This window comes from Hesperophylax consimilis, chromosome 13, assembly GCF_061612785.1.
Source record: "Hesperophylax consimilis isolate HC1 chromosome 13, BYU_Hcon_1.0, whole genome shotgun sequence".
Taxonomy (NCBI): Eukaryota; Metazoa; Arthropoda; class Insecta; order Trichoptera; family Limnephilidae; genus Hesperophylax; species Hesperophylax consimilis.
Window position 1 is genome coordinate 31,987,528 of NC_142848.1, and position 20,917 is coordinate 32,008,444.

Consider the following 20,917-nt stretch of genomic DNA (forward strand, 5'->3'; position numbering starts at 1 on the left):
ATCAAGGCTATTGTGAAAAACTGTGGTTAGGCTACTTTGAGACAATCAATGTGGTCTCAACGTGCCGTAGTTTTAAAATAGTGCTGAACGTCGAAACAGCTGTCATATAATAAAATAAAAATAAAAACTAAAATACTTGCAGAACTTGTAATAGTAAAAATATTATTTTAATTTAAAAAATAAATCCATGAATTAAAAACAAAACAATGAAAAAAAAGTTTTGTAGGTTATTGAACAATGTTAATGTTTTTTTGCTTTAGAGTGTCTAATTTTTCAACAATTTATTGATAAAGTTTTATAAAAAAAGGAGGGGATAGGTAGGGATTAAATAATAAAAAGAAAAATAATAAACAGTATTTATGGTCAACAATATATACAAAACGTAAAAAATACATAAAATCATATTTCTATAATAAAAACTAGGTATCTTATTTTTAAGGTTATCTTAGAAACTATTCTCATTAAATAATTTATTTACCATTTATTTATGTGCTTAAATAAAAAGAATTAAATCCTTAGTTTAATGAAGCGTAATATGTTAGATTAATGTTATATTATTTAGTTACATAAAATTATATACATATATGTACATTAGGGTGGAGTGCGAAAAATATAAATTTATTCTAATTCAATTTTATCTGCTTACATAGATGCCATGCAAATAATTTACAAGCTTACAGGTATGGTGCAAAACCACAGGAATTATATTTTTTATGTTGAATATGCAACTGTTAAGGCGTATCCAAAATCAGAATAATCTTTAACGGCCCTTCCCCTTTACCCGCGTACATCATTGCCGTAGTAAAAACATGCCTAATTAATTCCACCCTATTGTACAAGTACTTGACTTCGTGGATAATGGACGTTTTACACGATGCTTTTTTTGTTTAGTTTCCATAATATGGATTCAGTATGAAAAAAAACGTGTTCTAATTTGGTACCGATTTTCGTACAGTTCAAGATGGCGGACGTTATTTGACTTATGTCATTGTTGTAACTGTATAACGTTGCATTTTTATGTCGTTTTATATTTCAAACATAGATAAAAATAACATAATACGAATTTATTACTCATTGTGAACGCGTATCGTGAATTATGAGTGGTTTTTTTGATGATTTGTTATGATGACAGAGTAAAATGACAAATGCTTTTATGTGATGTATGTTTAAGGTGTTGCCATTTTTTAAAGAATAAATAATAAAACAGATTTGCGCGGCGGGCATGTTTCGTGGTCGAAATATTGTATTTTAAAACTGTTTTTTCAAAATTAATATTGGATGGAAATCTACGATTTCAGGTGAGTGTAAGTTCAGCGGAATATTTGTTTCCATTCAAATTTGTATGGAAGACACTTCTAGTGTCATATTATTTATTTTGTAGTCCCGATAAGGTTTGAAACGAAGAATTGAAACGTTGCTCCAAATGGCTTTCGCCGTGTTTAGTGACTAGATCTGAATAGCCAGGTACTTCCCCACCTTCCTCTTTCCCTTCCCCACTTACCTTCAGCCTCACAACATCCCCCAATTGGGGATGCCATAGTCTCACTGGCTCCAGACGGGAGCAGTTGGGACTCTTGTGAGGTATTCACTATAAAAAAAAATTAAAAAAAATATGGAAAAACTATCGAGTAAAAAACCCATCAATATGAAATAAACGTGGAATAAAAATCGAATTCCGTATTTTTACTAATGACACTGACTTTGACATTCCTCTCCTCTTACTTCGGTTAGTATTTTTTTTGTGCTAAATCCAAATTGCCTGAAAAACTGCTTTTCAAACGAAATATTGTGGGTGAAAATGAATTATTAAGTCAAACGAATATTTAGGAAGAAACATACGTAAAAGTACGAAAGAAGAATTTCCTCTTTATTTCAAAACAGAACAGGGATCCGATAAAAAACACTCCCCTCAAACAATCTCTTTTTAATTTCACAATATGTATTATATGCTATGGAATAGAAATCAAAACCTGCAAAATACTAGAAAACTATATTTATTTAGAGTAGTCCATTTGTAATTTAGATTTTTTGTGGTTTGCCGAGTCAGAAAGCAGTAAATTTTTATTTAAAATCCAGCCTCTCAATTTTGTAAATTTTTTACATTTAACAGTATTTTTATCTCTCGGTTAATGTAAACAATATTATTAACATCCCATTTTAGTATGTTTTGGCAGTGGCTAGGAATCTCCCAGTGGATTCTACGTGAAGCTGTTCAAGTTATCAAAGTAAACATTGACCTTTTGAACGCAGATTCACCGAGAGATCACCCATACAAGAGGCACCGGTCTGCAGCGTGGTGAGGCGGAACTACATTGGTACATTATTTGCTGATAGCAGAAATAAGTGGGTAATTGGAAGATAAAACATTAATTGAGGATGAAAAACCGGGTGCTAATTAATTTACTAACGGGCGTTTTATTGAACGCGGAAAAAATGTAGCTACATATAGAACGAGGCGTTTAAAATATATGTAATCCCCCATTTATGAGATAACCTAACTGTCTACCAAGCTACGGCAATCCTCCCACATAACTGCCCGCAGAGAAGCTATGGTAATTCCTATTTAATGGGATAACCCAACATTCTACAGTAGAGCTATATATAGTAACACCGATTTAAAGTGATAATACAACTGTCTACAGTGAAGCTATGTATAGTAACACCAATTTTATGTGATAATTCAACTGTCTACAGTGAAGCTATGATAATTACGCGTTTATATGATAAACCGACATTTTATGTGATAACCTATCTGTCTACAGTGAAGCTATGTATAGTAACACCGATATATGTGATAACCAACTGTCTATATTAAATCTATAAAAATTCCCCCTTTATGTCATAACCCAACTATCTACAGTGAAGCTATGGTAATTCCTATTTTATATAATCTGTTTACAGTGAAGCTATGATAATCCCTATTTTATGTGATAACCCAACATTCTACAGTGAAGCCTAGAAAATCCCCATTTTATGCGATAACCCAACTGCCTGCGCAGTGAAGATATAATAATCCCCATTTAATGTGTTAACCCAATTGTCTACAGTGAAGCTATGTTTAGTAACACCAATTATATGTAAAAACCCAACTGCCCATAGTGAAGCTATGATAATTCCCCCCTAATATAATAACCCAACTGTCTACAGTGAAGCTTGGTAATCCCCATTTAATGTTTTAACCCAATTGTCTACAGTGAAGCCTAGATAACCCCCATTTTATGCGATAAAACAACTGCCTGCGAAATGAAGCTATAATAATCCCCATTTAATGTGTTAACCCAAGTGTTAACAGTGAAGCTATATGTGAAATTAGTAACACGAATTATATGTGAAAACCTGACTGTCCATAGTGGAGCTATGATAATTCCTCCCTAATATAATAACCCAATTGTCTACAGTGAAGCTTGGTAATCCCCATTTAATGTTTTAACCCAATTGTCTACAGTGAAGCCATGGTAATCCCCATTTAAAGGAATGTTGAGTGGTATGAAAGATTTTTGCAGGGGGAAGGAGAACATTTTGAAATACCTGGAACTCAGATTTGGTCACTTAACATAGCCTTAACCTTAGTTTCATATTGGCTTCTTACCATGACTACCATTTAATCACTATAACATGTGAAAAAACATAAATAAATTTACTTATCTCCACAATATTTGAAAAATGCTTTTAACGCCCCTTCACACTAGCGGCAAAACCCGTTTCGAAGAATTGCTCAATGTGTATATTCCATATATTTCAAACATAGATTATGCACGGACCTTATATTAAATATGCCACTTGTATGGAGGGCGGCAGATAGCGTTATTTCTTCTCCCCTATAAGAAAGGCGATATTTTATAAATATCTTAAAGCAACGGTGTCTGGAAACTCGTAGCAAAAGCGGAAAAATGATAAATCTACATCACATAGAGTACCCAAAAAAACAGAATTTTTCTGCAACCAAATGGTACAAAAACTTTTGGAACTGGTTCTACGTATCGAAGTATTTTAAAAGCTGATAACTCTTTAGCTTTAGACTAGATTTATTCAAATCAAATATAGTTATGCCAAAAAATCAGATTTAGATTCACTAGTTTCTCGCTTGTAGCACGAGTTTCTAGACACCGCGTATGATATTGAAAATTAATTTGAAACAAGCTTCTACAATTCAACTTCACTGTAGTTTCGGACGTCTGTAGTAACTAGGTACATAACTACATTGCTCTATATACTCAGAAATATAAATCCGGTAGTTCCATTCTTATCTGGTTTCTTGTAAACTTAGCTAATCTATGGCCTTCAAAAAATGATGAAAAATGTAGAACATATTAATATCTCTCTAAAATATTATCTCGGTCATGGAAACATTTTTTATGAGTAATATTTTAACGATGAACTCTAAACACTCACATATAATATAACGGCCAGCGTTGACGAGTTTGTATCCTAAGTGAAATGCAGTACAACTAGACGCGAATAAATTTTTAGTATAAGAAACATTACGCTATACGCATCAACGGTCATTTAGAATTCTATGCAGATTATGATTATGTTGAGATGTCTCACTACGCTATAATCTTCGTCGGGAGAGCGGGTCAGATCAATTGGGGAACTGCCGCGGAATATCATTTCTTTGTATGGGATCTCTCACCTTGACAGATGACAGCCGAATGGTCACGGCGCTTCGTAAATTGATATTTGATCGCTTTTATGCGTATAGCGTAAGGTGTCGCTACCCTTAAATGGCTGAAAGAGTAACTGAACACTGCTTGAATAGCTGCAATGTGAAAAAAATAGAGACACGCTTAATAGGCATATTTTGTTGAAGAAACACTTTGTATCAGTAAGATAATAATGAGAAGTAAATATTTCAGTTTCTGGAAATTAATAGTTTTTTCGTTGAAATTAAAATAGATTGTTCACTGTGCAAGCATTTTTACTGATGTGATATTTTTAAGGTAAGTTTTTTTCTTGTCTTCACCCCTCGAGCGTTTGAGGGTCATATTTTATAAAAGTATTTTGGTCTTTTTTTCTATCATGCGGAAATACATATTTTTGACGTTATAAAGAAAAATAATAATTCTTTCCAGTTTGTCTCAAATATTTTTACTGGATTCCATTAATAAAATCCTAAAAAATCCTAAAATTAGCTAAAAATGAAGGTACAGTTTTCTTAAAAATTCCCCAAACAGAACGTATGTGTTTTCGAAATATCGAGTTCTCTCAATTTTTCTATGGTTGGAGTAATAAAATTAGGTAAAAATATGATATCGTTTTTGACAACATTTTTCACGTTTGATATTAAAATTTTATTATTTAGAAATAGTAATAATTATTTTAAATGCATAAATCGGAAAGTTCATTTTATCTTGTTTCTAAAACAGTATTGTTAACTGAAAATTAAAAAATAAGGTGTATAAAGCGGATTTGAAATACACAGAAAAAAATGCAAGCTGAACAAATGTGATAAAAGTACTGAAGGGTTAATTTACTCAAAATGTTAACCTATGATTCCAAAAAAGGTTCTTAGTTTGGGTTTAAAGAAATAGCCTAAAAAAATTAACATTATTTTGTCGAAAAATTAAATTATTATCTAGCTACTGCAAAGCGTTTTTTTAAAGTGTAAATAAGCGTGTCCCCATTTTCTGTATACCAGTGTGATTATTATTTGTAAAACTAAAATTACGATTGTTCCGAATAAAACCTCGATCAAGGATTTGCTTGATATTCCAATATCTACGGCGACGATGACACCAACTGAAAAGTTATCCATGTCACGCAGTAGTAAGAGTAAGTTTAGTATCTACATAATATGGAGATAATTTGAAAATCGTCAAATTTCTCATTTTCCTAAATATAAGACAAAACATTTGAGCATTCGAATTAACTAATTTAAATCATTCCTCATATTCTGGAATCGACTATTGACTCCGATTTAAAAATAAATTCTTTATTTAAATAAGTTCTATACCACAGTAATCATTCTGGAATCGCTTGGATAGACTTAATTTGTTCCGAGCGTATTTGAAAAAAAAATCATTATTCAAAAGTGTTCTATTATATCGATCATTCTGGAATCGCGCATAGACTTGATTTATTTCGAGCACATTTTAAATAAATTCCATATTCAAATTAATGCTATCTTGTCGATCGCTTGTAAACTTCGTTTAGAGCACATTATAAATAAATTCTAAATTTAAATAAATTCTATTCTGCAGTAAGCACTATTAGACACTATTCCACAGTGCGCAGCGATATTGACAGGGAGGTCATCCTCGAGTCGCTCTGAGTGGCGCGCGTAGGTTTGGGCGCGCGCGTTCGATTTACCTGTGCGCGTGCCCGCACGTTGAAGGCTCCGTAGACGAGCGGGTTCATGCACGAATTGGTGCACGCGAAAAGGAACAGGCCGCGTTGCACGCGGTGGTCCACCTTTGTGGCGGACTTGGGGTCGATCCACCACCTGAAAATAAGAAAACAAAACGTTCAAAATCAATTCTTATATTTCTTATGAATTCTTCTGTTCAAAAATATTGCAAGGAAAAAATGCATACATTTGTTAATTTTTATGCGAGTACCGCACAAGAGCCCCAACTGCTCCCAACCAACTGGATCCAGTGAGACTTTGGCATCCCCAATTGGGGTATGTAGTAAGGCTGAAGGTAGTGAGGTTGGGAACGAGATAAAAGGTAAGGAGGTAAAGTACCTAACTGGCTATTCAGAATTGGTCACCAAACAAGGCTAAAGCCATTTCAAGCAACGTTTCGATTCTGAATGTTGGTCTTTCATCAGGGCGATACTGAAAGAATCTAGCACTCTCGAACGCATTGCATATATATCTACTATAAAAACCTACACATTCTTCTATACGTAATTATTTTAAACTAGTGTTAATTATTTTAAACAAGTGTTTTTTAATTTTAATTATTTTAAATTATTATTTTAAGTAGTGTAGTAGACCCGTGAAAAATCACGGGATAATCTAAATTCTTAAAAAAACAGTTCCTATTTTGAAAATGACAATTTAATAGAAACTTTATAGAAACAAACAGTTACAATTTTGAAAATGACACTTAAATTCAAAGCAAATCAGAGTTCTGGAGTTCATTGAACCAGAGTTACGCAGAACGGACACACAAACAAATTGAATTTTTTATGATTATGATGATGGCAGAAACTGGAAATTTGTTAGGACGGGTTGTTTCAGAGAATTTGAACAATTCTTCAAACATCAAAGTTCTGTGAAAGTTTTTTTCAGGCTCTTTTATTATTTAAGTTCTGTTAACTAACTGGCCTATAATGATATAATAACAGATCATAGGACTTACACGGAACCCGAAATTGAACGTTGAAGTTTGATGAATTGATCAAATTATATAAAATAACCCATCCGTAATATATCAAAATTGAAGTCGCAGCTCACAATTTTACTGTGAGAAAATTTTTTGACAATTTTTCAGAATAAGCAGAAAAATATGTAAAAATTATCTTTAAAAAAATTTACATGAAATTGCATTATACGAAACTACTACAGCGCCCTTGAGGTAATTTCTCACGAAAACGGCGCTATATAAATTAGCCAAATATTATTTTACAACAAATTGTTCGATTTTTAAAAGGTTCACGTAGAAAACTTACTGATTAAAAATATTACTAATTTATCAAGAATCTCTAATTCGGATTTGATAATAACTGGATTTCAGGCCCTTAACGAATGAATTTATAGGTTTCCTGATAAACTTTTAGTAAAATACCAATGTATTGTCATGATGTCGGAACACGTATTCATAAAATTCCTAAATTTGTCGCACGTTGTCATTATATTTTTTTTTTAAATAAAGACAAACATTCCCGGGTTACGAATAACCTGCCAATTTTTTAAAATCTCCTACTACCACCACAGTAAGCGGAAAATGTTGCTTGCGTTGTGAAGAGGACTTAGCCAACCGAAGAATTGAACACACTACGCCTGGGTGGGACCCAAACGCGACGCCAACTCATTCAATGACCGGTCTATCAAGACAAACGCAGGTGTATGAACACGTGTTTCGATTTTATAATAAATTTACTAAAAGATTATCAGGAAGTGGCCTGCAATCCCGTTTTTGACCGGATCACAAATAATTTGAAGAGATTCTTTATAAAGAAGCAGTGATCATTTTTCTTCGTGTAGGCATCCATATAAACCAACCTAATACATTTAAATAATCTATGTAAAAATCCGTTTCAATTCAATCCCTAATTATATAAATTCATCGGGCGGCAACCAATCTAAAATTCGACAGTAATCCGCGCGGGATGTATCTATCTACGTATTTCAATTTAAAGCAGTATTGTTATCCTGGAATTTGAAATGGGCGTTTTGTGTGTGCAGTTAAGCGAGCAGCCCAGAATTTGAGAGAAGGAAACGAGTAACAAGAACGCAAAAGGAACAAAAAAGTATTTTTAATTATAGCGTACCCAATAAACACAATATTAGACCCCACACTCCATTTCACGCAGTTGCTTCTCACACTAATTTTATGTACAGTTCTTATTTACAGAGATAAAAAAAACATTGTTTCCCATATAGCAAATGTGTAATGTGTTCAACGCTCCTACAGTAAAACTTGAAGGGAGTGAGGAGGGGGTTTGGTTAATATGATAATATAAGAAAAAAAACCCACTAAAGTTTTATTAAATAAATTCTTAGTAATTCTAATAAAAAATATATTTGAATTGTCCAATGTAATCATAGCTTTATTTTAGCGTGTCCTGCACGTGTTCGGAAAACAAAATGGCTAACCTCACAGCAAGCTGGAGGTCACGAGTTCAGGGAACGTGCGCAGGTAAATTTTGTTTGTTTAATTTGTGTTAATCACAATTTACTCATATAATATTCCAGAGTGTAAGATATTCTCAGTGTCACCCTGGTATAAGACTACCATTCGGAATAGAAGCGTTTCTTGAAATGACTTTGCCCGTGTTTGGTGACCAGAAATAGTCAGGTAGTTCCTCATTTTCCTCTTCCCCATCTCCTTTCCCTCCCCGCTACCTTCAGACTTACAATATACACCAATTAAGGATGCCATAGTCTCACTGGCTCCAGGCGGTAAGGAGCATTTGGGACTGTTGTGTGGTTTTACATTAGATGTATAAATGTGTGTTTATACGAACGCTTTGAAAACCATTCAAAAGTTGAGAAGTTAATCATATGTTTTTAGTTACGGCGCTTTTGAAAAAAATATACTTTTTTTTGCAAATATTTTATCAATCAACCCCTACAGTTTCGCAGTGTAAGCGTGAAACATTTTATGTATTCTCGGATAAGGGTAAAAAATGGAGGAACAATCCAAATATATGCTTAGCATACCACCGTTTTGTGAAAAATATACATGATTTGTTGAAACTGCTACCAACGATCACAAAACTAATAGATATTATTGTCGACACTACTATCAATGATCAAAACACTAATAGAGATTTGTCGAAACTACTACCAACGATCACAAAACTCATAGATATTATTGTCGAAACTACTATCAACGATCATAACACTAATGGAGATTTGTCGAATCTACTATCAACGATCATAAAACTAATAGAAATTTGTCGAAACTACTACCAACGATCATAACACTAATGGAGATTTGTCGAATCTACTATCAACGATCATAACACTAATAGAGATTTGTCGAATCTACTAATAACGATCATAACACTAATGGAGATTTGTCGAATCTACTATCAACGATCATAAAACTAATAGAAATTTGTCGAAACTACTACCAACGATCATAACACTAATGGAGATTTGTCGAATCTACTATCAACGATCATAACACTAATAGAGATTTGTCGAATCTACTAATAACGATCATAACACTAATGGAGATTTGTCGAATCTACTATCAACGATCATAACACTAATAGAGATTTGTCGAATCTACTAATAACGATCATAACACTAATAGAAATTTGTCGAAACTACTACCAACGATCATAACACTAATGGAGATTTGTCGAATCTACTATCAACGATCATAACACTAATAGAGATTTGTCGAATCTACTAATAACGATCATAACACTAATAGAAATTTGTCGAAACTACTACCAACGATCATAACACTAATGGAGATTTGTCGAATCTACTATCAACGATCATAACACTAATAGAGATTTGTCGAATCTACTAATAACGATCATAACACTAATAGAAATTTGTCGAAACTACTACCAACGATCATAACACTAATGGAGATTTGTCGAATCTACTATCAACGATCATAACACTAATAGAGATTTGTCGAATCTACTAATAACGATCATAACACTAATAGAGATTTGTCGAATCTACTAATAACGATCATAACACTAATAGAGATTTGTCGAAACTACTACCAACGATAACAAAACTCATAGAGATTATAGTCGAAACTAATATCAAGGATCACAACACTCCTTGTCACAAGATTTGTCGAAACTACTACCAACGATCACAGCATCCATAGAGATTTGTCGAAAGTATTACCAACGATCACAACACTCATAACAATTTGTCGAAACTACTGCCAACGATCACAATACTAATACAGATTTGAATACGTTTGTTTTTTTTTAGATACCTGTAACCTCCGTTGCCAGTAAAAAGTGTTTTTTTGCACACTGCTGTATCAAAAATATACGAAACCATAATATATGATGTCAATGTCTTAAATTATAAAAAGAAAACTTGAATAATTTTGAAATTTCAAAAATCATCTCATACACACCAATACCTCCGAAAACTTATTATCTCTTGGAATACATTGCTTTGAGATTTCTCGTTATCCGCTACTTCATTACAAAGTGTTACGTAATTGAATTTGTAGAGGAGACTCGTAAATACTCTCCTCAAGGAATTGTCTTAAAGATACGTAGGTACTTAATTACTTTAAGTTTACTGAAAGAAGAAGTCCTAGTCCTGAAAGAGCGTTGAATGATGCGATAGACAGAACACGAAATATAAAATACAATTACGTTTCTAAGAAACGTGACAATAAAACGTTATTCGGGTAAAAATATACAGTCCACTACGCCAACACTGAGAATGATGTTTTCCCATTTTAATCGCTTTGCATTATCACTCGAGGACCCCAAAATGAGAACATTTTGACAACTACAAAGAACATGGCGTCCTTTGTTTCTCATTTTCAAACCTGCAAAGTTGTCAATATATCTAACTCTAATCCAATATTTTTTAACTACAAATAATCTGAAAAAGTGCTTCTTTTTGTTAATATTGTGCTTTAGAAATTTATTTATTTAAGGCTCATCTTTCGCTAATTCCCTGAAAGCTTTCGCAGAATTTTTTGACAGCCTGAAATTTTAGAATATTAATCATAATTATTATATATAGTAGCTTTTTCCTTAAAAGTTGTCACTAAAACCATAAAATATTAGAATATTGTCTCTGAAAGGCTATTAATATTACTATTCTTTTATAAATGGCTCACTCAGGTTTTGAAGTTAGTAATAATTCATTTCTCTCATTCCCATCGTTTTATCGATTTTCTGTCAATTGTAATATTGAAATTATAAGTTAGGTACTAAAATATGAAAATCAACGATGATGGAGATATTCCCAATTTCTTCAAAGTATTCCTAATTTCCCTCTTACAAAATTCATATTAATAACATACATTAGCAGACAGACGAAAAATAAATTGTTTAACTTTCTTATTTAAAAAGACTAACACCTAAATTAGACTGTTCCGAGCATGTGCAACTTATAAACTTACACTTAGTCACAAAGAATAACGCGACAAAATACTCTATTCTACCGCAGTATGCATAAGCGTAACTACAGGGTTTCCAATAAGAGGTGTTATTTTGATATTCAATCGTAAAAGATCAATGGTTTCGTTGCTTGTGTGGCACGTAGCGCCGTCTTGTTGAAAGTTAAGGTGGAAACACATTATTAAAACCCGACGCGACCCGATGAAACGCGATGCGTGTTGAGTCGAATCAAATGTATTGTTTTCTTATGACCAGAATCACACTATGAACATCCGACGCGACGCCATGTCGGGTGTTCATAGTGTGATTCTGGTCATAAGAAAACAATACATTTGATTCGACTCAACACGCATCGCGTTTCATCGGGTCGCGTCGGGTTTTAATAATGTGTTTCCGACTTAAACATTGTCCAGATCAATAAAATCCAATTCCGGCCATAAAAAATCATTAATCATCTCTCGATTGCGCAATCCATTCACCGTAACTGTTGCTCCAGCCTCATTTTCGAAAAAGTAAGATCCAATGACTCTGCCGGACCATAAACCGCACCAAACAGTCACACATTGAGAATAAAGAGGCTTTTCAACAATTACTTTTGGGTGTTCCGAGCCCCAGATGCGACAATTTTGCTTGTTGACGAAGCCACCGAGGTGGAAATGGGCCTCATCACTCAAGATGATTTGCATTTGATTCACTCAAGTAAATTTTAATAATTTCAATGCGTTGTTGAAGCGTGTATCGTTCCATTTTTATCAATGGCGTAGTTTCTACTTGTCAAATGTCAAAAAATGACAGCTTCAAAAGTAACATCTACCGAAATAGCGGGCTATTAAAAATAACACCTCTTATTGGAAAATCCTGTACATTGCTAATTATCCGATACAGCGGCTTCACACTATGGGAAACCAATAATTACGTGATATTGATATTATAAACTCGGTGAATTTTGTAGATAATATTAAAAATTCTATTCCAACCCTATTGCTAAAATTTTTGGCGTCTCCTTCGGAAGAAATTCTCTGAATGATAGTGAAAACCTCTATCAAAATCTAAACGCATAAACAGACAGACGCGCATAGCGACTTTGTTTTTTGGAATCAAAAAGTACGCCTAGCTTTTTAATTTATTTGCTTATTTAGAATTAACGGCACGAGTGCCATTTACATGCATGATAGTTATTGACATTCATAGTACAATATAGAAAGAAGAAAGATAATTAAAGAAGAAAAAATAATATGCTTTAGTAAGAAATGTTAGTGAAAGAGATGAAGAAGAAAGAAAAACAAAAACAAAAAACTGTTATGCATTGACCTCGTTAAAATATTCACTGCCAAAATCTTTGATTAGTACAGCCTTATACTTTAAAAGAGGTACATTAAAACATCAGTTAACATATCGTGAGAGATACCAATGGTGTGTAATTTATAACATAATTGTAGCCCGAGACTGTAGTATAATTGTAACAATAATACACACTAGGGAACCTTGATGTATCTTGATGTACCTTGATGTATCTTGATGTGTATCTCATAAAGTATATTAGGAAGACAGTGTCAGCCTTAACATTGTATTTGATAGAGACTATGATTTGATGCATAAACAAAAAGATAACTACTAATTTTTTTTGCTTAATAACAACCAACAAAAAACCATTTATGCTTTCACGAAAACGTTCAAGGCCTTTATTCCCAATATCTAGCGATTTTTCGTTTTAAGTTAATATATACTAGTGGGTACAGTGGTGTTATATAAATTAAATATGGGTACAAAATATGTTTATAATCGCAATCTCACCAAAGAAGAAACTGGTCCTTGTGCTAGGTGAGCGAGTTACACTAATTATAAGGAAAATAGAATAACATTATCATAATAGGAACAATTGAAACTTCTGGATCATCTATATGTGTAGGTTTACATATATAGGATTCTATTAAATACTAAATATTGAGCAATGAAGGGTGTAATTAGAAACATCTAAATAAATTAGAGATGAATATAGACTGATAATAAATATAGAGAAATGGAAAAACAGTACATTATTTAGTTCATTTTTCCTGACAAGTATACTTCAGTTTTAGTATCAGTTTGTTGATATCCTTTAATTTCTATATGTCAATCGGAAGGTTTTTGAAATACTTAAATAGAATAGAAGTTAAAAAAATAAAATTTAAATCAAGTTTCTCGTTAACTCTTTGAGTTTTTTTTAAAGATAATATCCATACATTCGTTATGCCGAAACGTTAATTATATATAATTCCCTCGATAGAAAAAATTCGCAAAGTGAGCTCCGAAAATGATTAAAAACACGTTTTGCTCTGTTACTTAATATGTTGTAGGCATGAAAAAAATTACAGTGCATCTTAAGAATTTTTTTGAGAGATTTTTGTTCTATTTCAAAGGAGTAGTGTTTTATTGAATATTTTCACCATTTTCGCCTAATTTCATTCTTTTAATTATTTTTTTTTAATATCCACGCGCTCTCTCTAACATTCGTATTTACACACTCGTATCTTCCTTTCAAACAATCTTTGAACGCATTTACATGAGTTGACAAGAGTGTCAAGAATAACAATAAGTGGTGTTGGTTGAGGAAAAGCAATTAATTATTTTTGATGAAAATAAAACACTGAGTTTTCAGGAAGAGACATATTAAACTGGATTAGTTGTAACAAAGAAGGTAAGTCAATAACGCAGTCATGCTTCACCTTCAAAAATTGGGCATGAATCTAACAAGATCATTGCAGTTGGGAAATTAACCATTCTTGAAGTTCATAGCATTTCGGACATGCTTTCATTTCTTTGTATAGGTACTCTTTTACTTATTGTCGGGGTATTTGGAATGTTATTTTCCCCGGGGCACCTTCTGATAACCATCGCCAATCAACATCGTGTGTCACCTACATCATTTTTAACGATGGCAACCTTTGGCAGCCATGACAGCTAAAAAACACCCGGGAAAATAATTACAAACGAACCAACAGCTGTCACATAATGGCGGCGACAAGGGTCGAAAAGCATTTACATACAAGACTAGCAACGTTGACTGGGTGACCTTGACAATTATAAATAATGCTCACGAATGGGAATGGATACCGGTTAGTGACTGATTGTTTAAATCCTCCGTTAGCTGGGGCCTTCACATTGCACGAGAAATATTTTTCTATTATGATGATGGTAGTAAGAATAATTCCAATTAGTTATTCGAAACCCCGGAATATTTGTCTTTCTTTAAATAAAAAAATAAAGATGGTGATGTTATATCGTTCTGCATTTGTGATAAGCGATAACATTATTTTTCATTGTAATATTTTCAAGGAAATGCTCGAATACCCAAAAATAAAGCCAGAATTTTAAGGCGAAGCTTAATGCAAAATCACTATTTTGATCAATCTTTATACATATAACGAATTGGTGTACATTATGAATACCAAAATTTGGATAAATTGAAAGTTTTCCCATCGTTTCGCTTGAGTAGAATACAAATAAAAAATAAATTACTCAATAAAAAATATAAATTTAAACAAATAAAAAATATTTTTTTCAATAGAAATGTATGAACACGTAAAGGAAAGAAATTTTAAAAAAAATTACAGTTAAGATTAACTGTGAAAGTTTCACTTGATTAACTTTTTGGTTTTCTTATAAAATAAATAAAAAAAAAAACAGTTTTTTGCTTGAGATCGAACGTTTCTAGACGCCGTTTTTCAAGCGATTTTAATGCCTATTACCTACGATATAAGGTATACCAAGAATATATACATTTTTGGCTTGTAGCTTCCTCTTAACGACGCGAGTGAAGCAGCCATGCACAAAAATATGTGACGCGCAGCCCTGATATATTGGACAGACTTGCGATTGAATTTGACCTATCAAATCTCTAAAATAAAGTTGGAATCTTAACGACATATGTGATGAAGTCGTGTAAAAACAATAATCGGCACAGCCGGGCTTAATGGACGGACCTACGGTCGATTTTGCCTTAGCAGGCCTGCAAAATCGATCTTTTCTTCAGGTTTATTACAATTATTTCTGATGAACGTATTACTAAAATCTCAATTGTTTCTAGAGGTTTACCTCGGGAAGTTACTAAATCATCGTCTATAAAAATAAAATCTGGTGTTTACCGCTAATTTTATAGTTGAAAAACGTTTTGTAAAATTTTCTTAATTTTAATTGTAAGGTCCTGTTTTTATTAATCTTAAATATAAATAAATTACATCCGTAGGAATCCCTTCAGAACCATTTGAGATTTTAGTAATACGTTCATCAGAAATAATTAACATTTGATCGTCAAACCCCCGTTTTTAGTCTTATATCATCTTAATAATCGCTAATATTGTCTTCTCCTTGTGTAATTTAGATCATATATAATTAAATTTATGAGTAATTTAGTGTATGTGTAATTCTGTTCATGTGTAATTTAGCCTATGTGTAATTTAGTTCATGTGTAATTCAGTTCATGTGTAATTTAGTTTATGTGTAATTTAGTTCATGTGTAATTTAGTTCATGTGTAATTTACTTCGTGTGTAATTTACTCAATGTGTAATTATGTTTGCGTGTAATGTAGGTATTTTGGCAATGGTACGTTAAAGTTCACGCCTGTGTGATTTTGTTGTTACACCGTTTTTTCAATATTTTTTTTAACCCAATTAAAAATCCTTTGGTAGTGGCTTATTATTTATTGTTGTATAACAAGAACAAAACAGCCTGTATTTCCATGATATTAAAATCAGATTAAAGTACCCACATCAAAAAATGAATAGTGTCCCAAATAATGGAAAACGGAATTAGTACAGATTGGTTTGTGATATTCAAATAAGTTAACAAAACTTTCGACAACTGAACAGAAAATTCTCCTCGGGAAGGTCTCATCGATCGAAAGAATTCATCGTCTAGAAAAATAAAATCTGGTGCTTACCTCTAATTTTATAGTCAAAACGTTTCAAACCGTTTTACATAAAATATTTTAATGGTAAGGTCCTGTTTTAATTAATCAATATATATATTACAAAAGTAAGTACGGTCAATGGGAGTTTTATGGTGTGGTAGCCCTCTTTCGCCTATCATGAGAAAGGTTCTTGTTTTTACCTGAAGGTCGCGCTTCTGAAGATATAAGGGCTGGAAGTTTCGCCCTCTAGAAATTTCTAGAACAGTCCCGAACATTTGAGAGCATTCGAAAGCATTCCACAACAATCTAGAACATCCCGGAACATTCTGGGATCGAAACTCGAAAAGTAGTCGACCGGCATAGGTGGAAATTGAAACGTTTATTGTTATTAGTGCTAAGAGTGTTTAGAGATGTTTAAATGGTAGAATTAATTGGGGATGCTTGAGGAATAACTAACGCAATATCTCTGCACCGTAATGAGATACGGAGTAGAATTAAAGTCAATGTAATGTAGTTTTTTAACAGTAACATTGTGGTATACAGTAGTGAATGGTGGAAGAAGTTAGAGGTGCCGAGAGAGACATTAGCAATAGAGAAGTATTGCGGGGAATCCAAGTCTCTTTATGTAAAGAAGAGTGTTTATTGTGGGCGGTTTGATACCGGGCGGGCGGGTTTATTTGATTTTTACACATATCTACAGTTTTATATCAAACTGATGAAATTTTGCAAACTTGGCCTGTATACGTGTGAGACGTATAGGTGTCACTACCGAACATGCTCGATGGAACGACTCCGAATTCAATATAATGACGCCTGTAGAATCATATTTGGATACCGAAGATACAGCAGCGCATAGACAATGTTCACGGAACTAGGACTGAATGGATTTGCCGGCCTGATGAGACACCGGGTCACTGGAGCCAGGATGCGGCTAATGGCCTCCGCCAACACGTTGGTGACCGCAGCCTACCAGCACCAAGCGCCACTCCTGAGTGAGCGCTGGGCCCAAGCTCACTCAAGACCACGCCCTGCATAGTTGTACTCTGTAATTAATTTATTCTTCTTCATATATTTTTTCATTTTTCACATACCTATTGTACAAAAAATATGTATATATAAATATATGGGACGTGTGGGATTGAACTAACCTCCCCACATCCTGGAATAAAAATTATTATTATTATTAATGCCGCCTTAATTCACGCATCAAACATACCGCCAATCTTTTATATAACTTAGCTAGTAATATCGTAAATATAAATTCAAAAATTTAACAACCAATTGGAAATACTCGATAGCCGAATAATAAAAAAGCACACCGTCTTTAACAATTATTATAAGCAATAATTAGTCGCCTGAAATATCCATACAAATTGAAAATATCTCGCGAGTAAAAATAAATGCCGCCGACGAAAATTGAACCCGTACCTTCTGATGTCCGGTCAGGCGCTCTGGACCACTGAGCTACGTCGGCTTATTTCCAACAATTCTACCAAAAATTACTGCTTATTATATATTTTCACCTGTAAACAACCAACTTTATTTTTGTAGGAAAAGCTTTGTTAGTGCTAAATTTTCCCACTAGATGGCGTCGAGACATATTATATCTACATTTGTTGGTGAATTATTTTGACTTGTCAAATATTATTATTTTTTAATGCTAAACTAATGTTCATAAAACAAGGTTTTTTATGCATTCGTTTATCATAAAAAAATAACAGCGTCTTTAGTTCCAAGCAGTACATTCCTGATCGTTTCAAAGCATTCCAAATGTAATATAATAACGTAAACATAATTAAATAGAGTCACGGGTATGGCAGTAGAGCAGGCACAAGATATGGTAAAATACCAGCTAAAATAGCTGGTATTTTACCAAGCGCTTCAGGAATTATCTAACAACATTCTCTTAAACATGCTTAAGAACGGTTGAAATTGCCATAGTAATTCTCCCATTCAATTTACTACAAGAACACACTATAAATGGGATGCGCTACCGCATTTTTACCAGAATAGAGGCCTGCTCGGGAATTATTACAATGAAAACCGTTTAAGACGATCACGCTTAACACGGAAAATCGCTTACTACGAAAAAAATATTCTGAACTCAAAAAAATGCAATGCAATATTTCTTTGTAATGTGAAACTCATTAAAATCTTATTTATTTATTTCAAGCCTATTAAGGCTTTTACATATTTACGAAATTATACATGAAAATAGTGCAGGAAACGACTATTTAAAACAATTGCAGAAAAATAAATAAAAAAGTCAAAATATCACTAAACTTGATCTACACAGCATGCAGGCACAAAACATAAAAAATCCAAAATATTTTTTTCTGTTTCAGTTGGCAAAATTATTATGTGTTAGTCAAATCAAATAAAATACCTTTATTAAAATATTCCACTACTTGATGAAAAAAACTTCAATAGGGTATGCTTATATATTGAAATTGATGTACTAAATATATCAACAACATCGTAGTATTTGTTTCCTAGCTGTTGAATCCGTCGCATAGGAGTGTGATATTGGGACGTTGATATAGAATTGCTACAATAATATGGTAGGTACTGTCTCGTAACCGACCTGCTTGGAGTATATCTCAGAACTCTAAGTATTTCAAACGATTTATTCGGTTGGTATAACTTTTTATTTCATATTATTTGATGTACCATTGTTTTCCACAAATCTATTGAAATATCGTGATGTAAATTTTTTTTAAATCGTATGCTTTAATTTTTGGTGTTATTATTTTAATTCCGCCCCCTGGCGCGGCGATCACACCGCGACAGGAGTGCTCTTGGCTGGATGGTACAATCGCATCGTATCGTAACGTATCTGAAATCTAAAATTATTACATAAATGCAGACAATTACTCTCAAATTAAATTTGCGTTTAATCAGTGATGACGTTTTTAAATGACGAATAATCTTATTTATTCGGTTTTCCAAGGTATCCAAAAATGTTAGGCTGTTGTTATTGATTGTTTGTGTCACTGAGCACTAATTTAAATATGGAACCCGAACAAAACTATTTAATATATGAAAATAAAATACTTTGTATGCATTACTATTCAAAAACGATCGACATATTTCAAAACCAATGGTTATACTAATCTTTTCTTTCAGGATAAATACTTTTTTATGTTTAATTTTAATAATATTAATTTTAAAATTATTAAAGAAAAAACAACTTAGTGTAGCAGGCTGAGTTATTGCTTAGATCTTTGTAATATTTCCTTGTGAGGTAATCCGTAATAAAAAAAATACATGTCGCAGGGTGGAGTAATCATATCACATCTGTTCTTCACCATAAAAAAGGTTTCTTTAAATGTTTTTTACATTAACTGCACACTGAGTATGCCGTGTAGAGGGTTTTGCTTAAGGAGGGGAGTTCTGGAAAGGAAAAGGAATGAGGGATGTATATGGGGGGTCAGTTTATCCAGGAGTGACGGAAGTATAAATCCATCACTCCCACTGACCAACTAGAGAGGTCAAAGGGTCTCACTCAAATTTCCCGAACCGGCACGCCACGCAGTAGACCTGGATACATATCACCTCATGAACCCTTGAACCCCTGCAAAGTCAAATAAAATATTTTATGTGAATTATCGTCAACTCATTCGTTGCCAGCAGATTTTTTTACCATTAGAAGTATATATGATTGGTCCGCCGTTAGAAGTGATTGGCAGTGAACCAGTTAAGCCGAAAAAACTTCCAATGTTTTCGTCTTAAGCGATTTTCACTGCATTCAATTATTGTTATAATATTGTGCCTGGGGCCATTGTTCGGATCGCTCCATATTTGTGGTAATTTACATGTACACATAAAATAAGTTCACTGGAAGCTGCAAATAACCAGGTATATTTATATCAAATGAAAATTACACTTTGTAAAACACCACTTTTATTTTGAATTAATATTAACAGCCAACCAGGTTTCGCTTAGCTCAAGCTTCATCAGGGCTTATTATATCAACTTAAGTTATTTTCATACAGACACGTAGAAAATAAACAATGAGTGAAATTCACTTCACTTCTGTATGAAAATAACTTTAGTTGATATAATAAGCCCTGATGAAGCTTGAGTTAAGCGAAACCTGGTTGGCTGTTAATATTAATTCAAAATAAAAGTGGTGTTTTACAAAGTGTATTTTTCATTTGATATATAATGTCACATCACAAAGTGTTTGCTTCCTTCGATAAAAAAAGGTATATTTATACTTTTCTCCTCTTCTCAGCTTCAAGACATTTAAAAAAGAATACAAAATCTAATAAGTTATGTGTATTACA

At 33.0% G+C, this 20,917-nt stretch overlaps 1 protein-coding gene across 1 annotated transcript in view; it reads right to left on the reverse strand.

Moving 5' to 3' along the window:
* Positions 1-495: 495 nt before the first annotated feature.
* Positions 496-20,917, reverse strand: part of AkhR (Adipokinetic hormone receptor) — a 146,117-nt gene continuing 125,695 nt past the window's right edge. Inside the window, exon 6 of the mRNA XM_089639016.1 lies at positions 496-6,442. Coding sequence (XP_089495142.1) covers positions 6,217-6,442 — 226 coding nt within the window. The 3' untranslated portion in view covers positions 496-6,216. The remainder of the gene's footprint in view (positions 6,443-20,917) is intronic.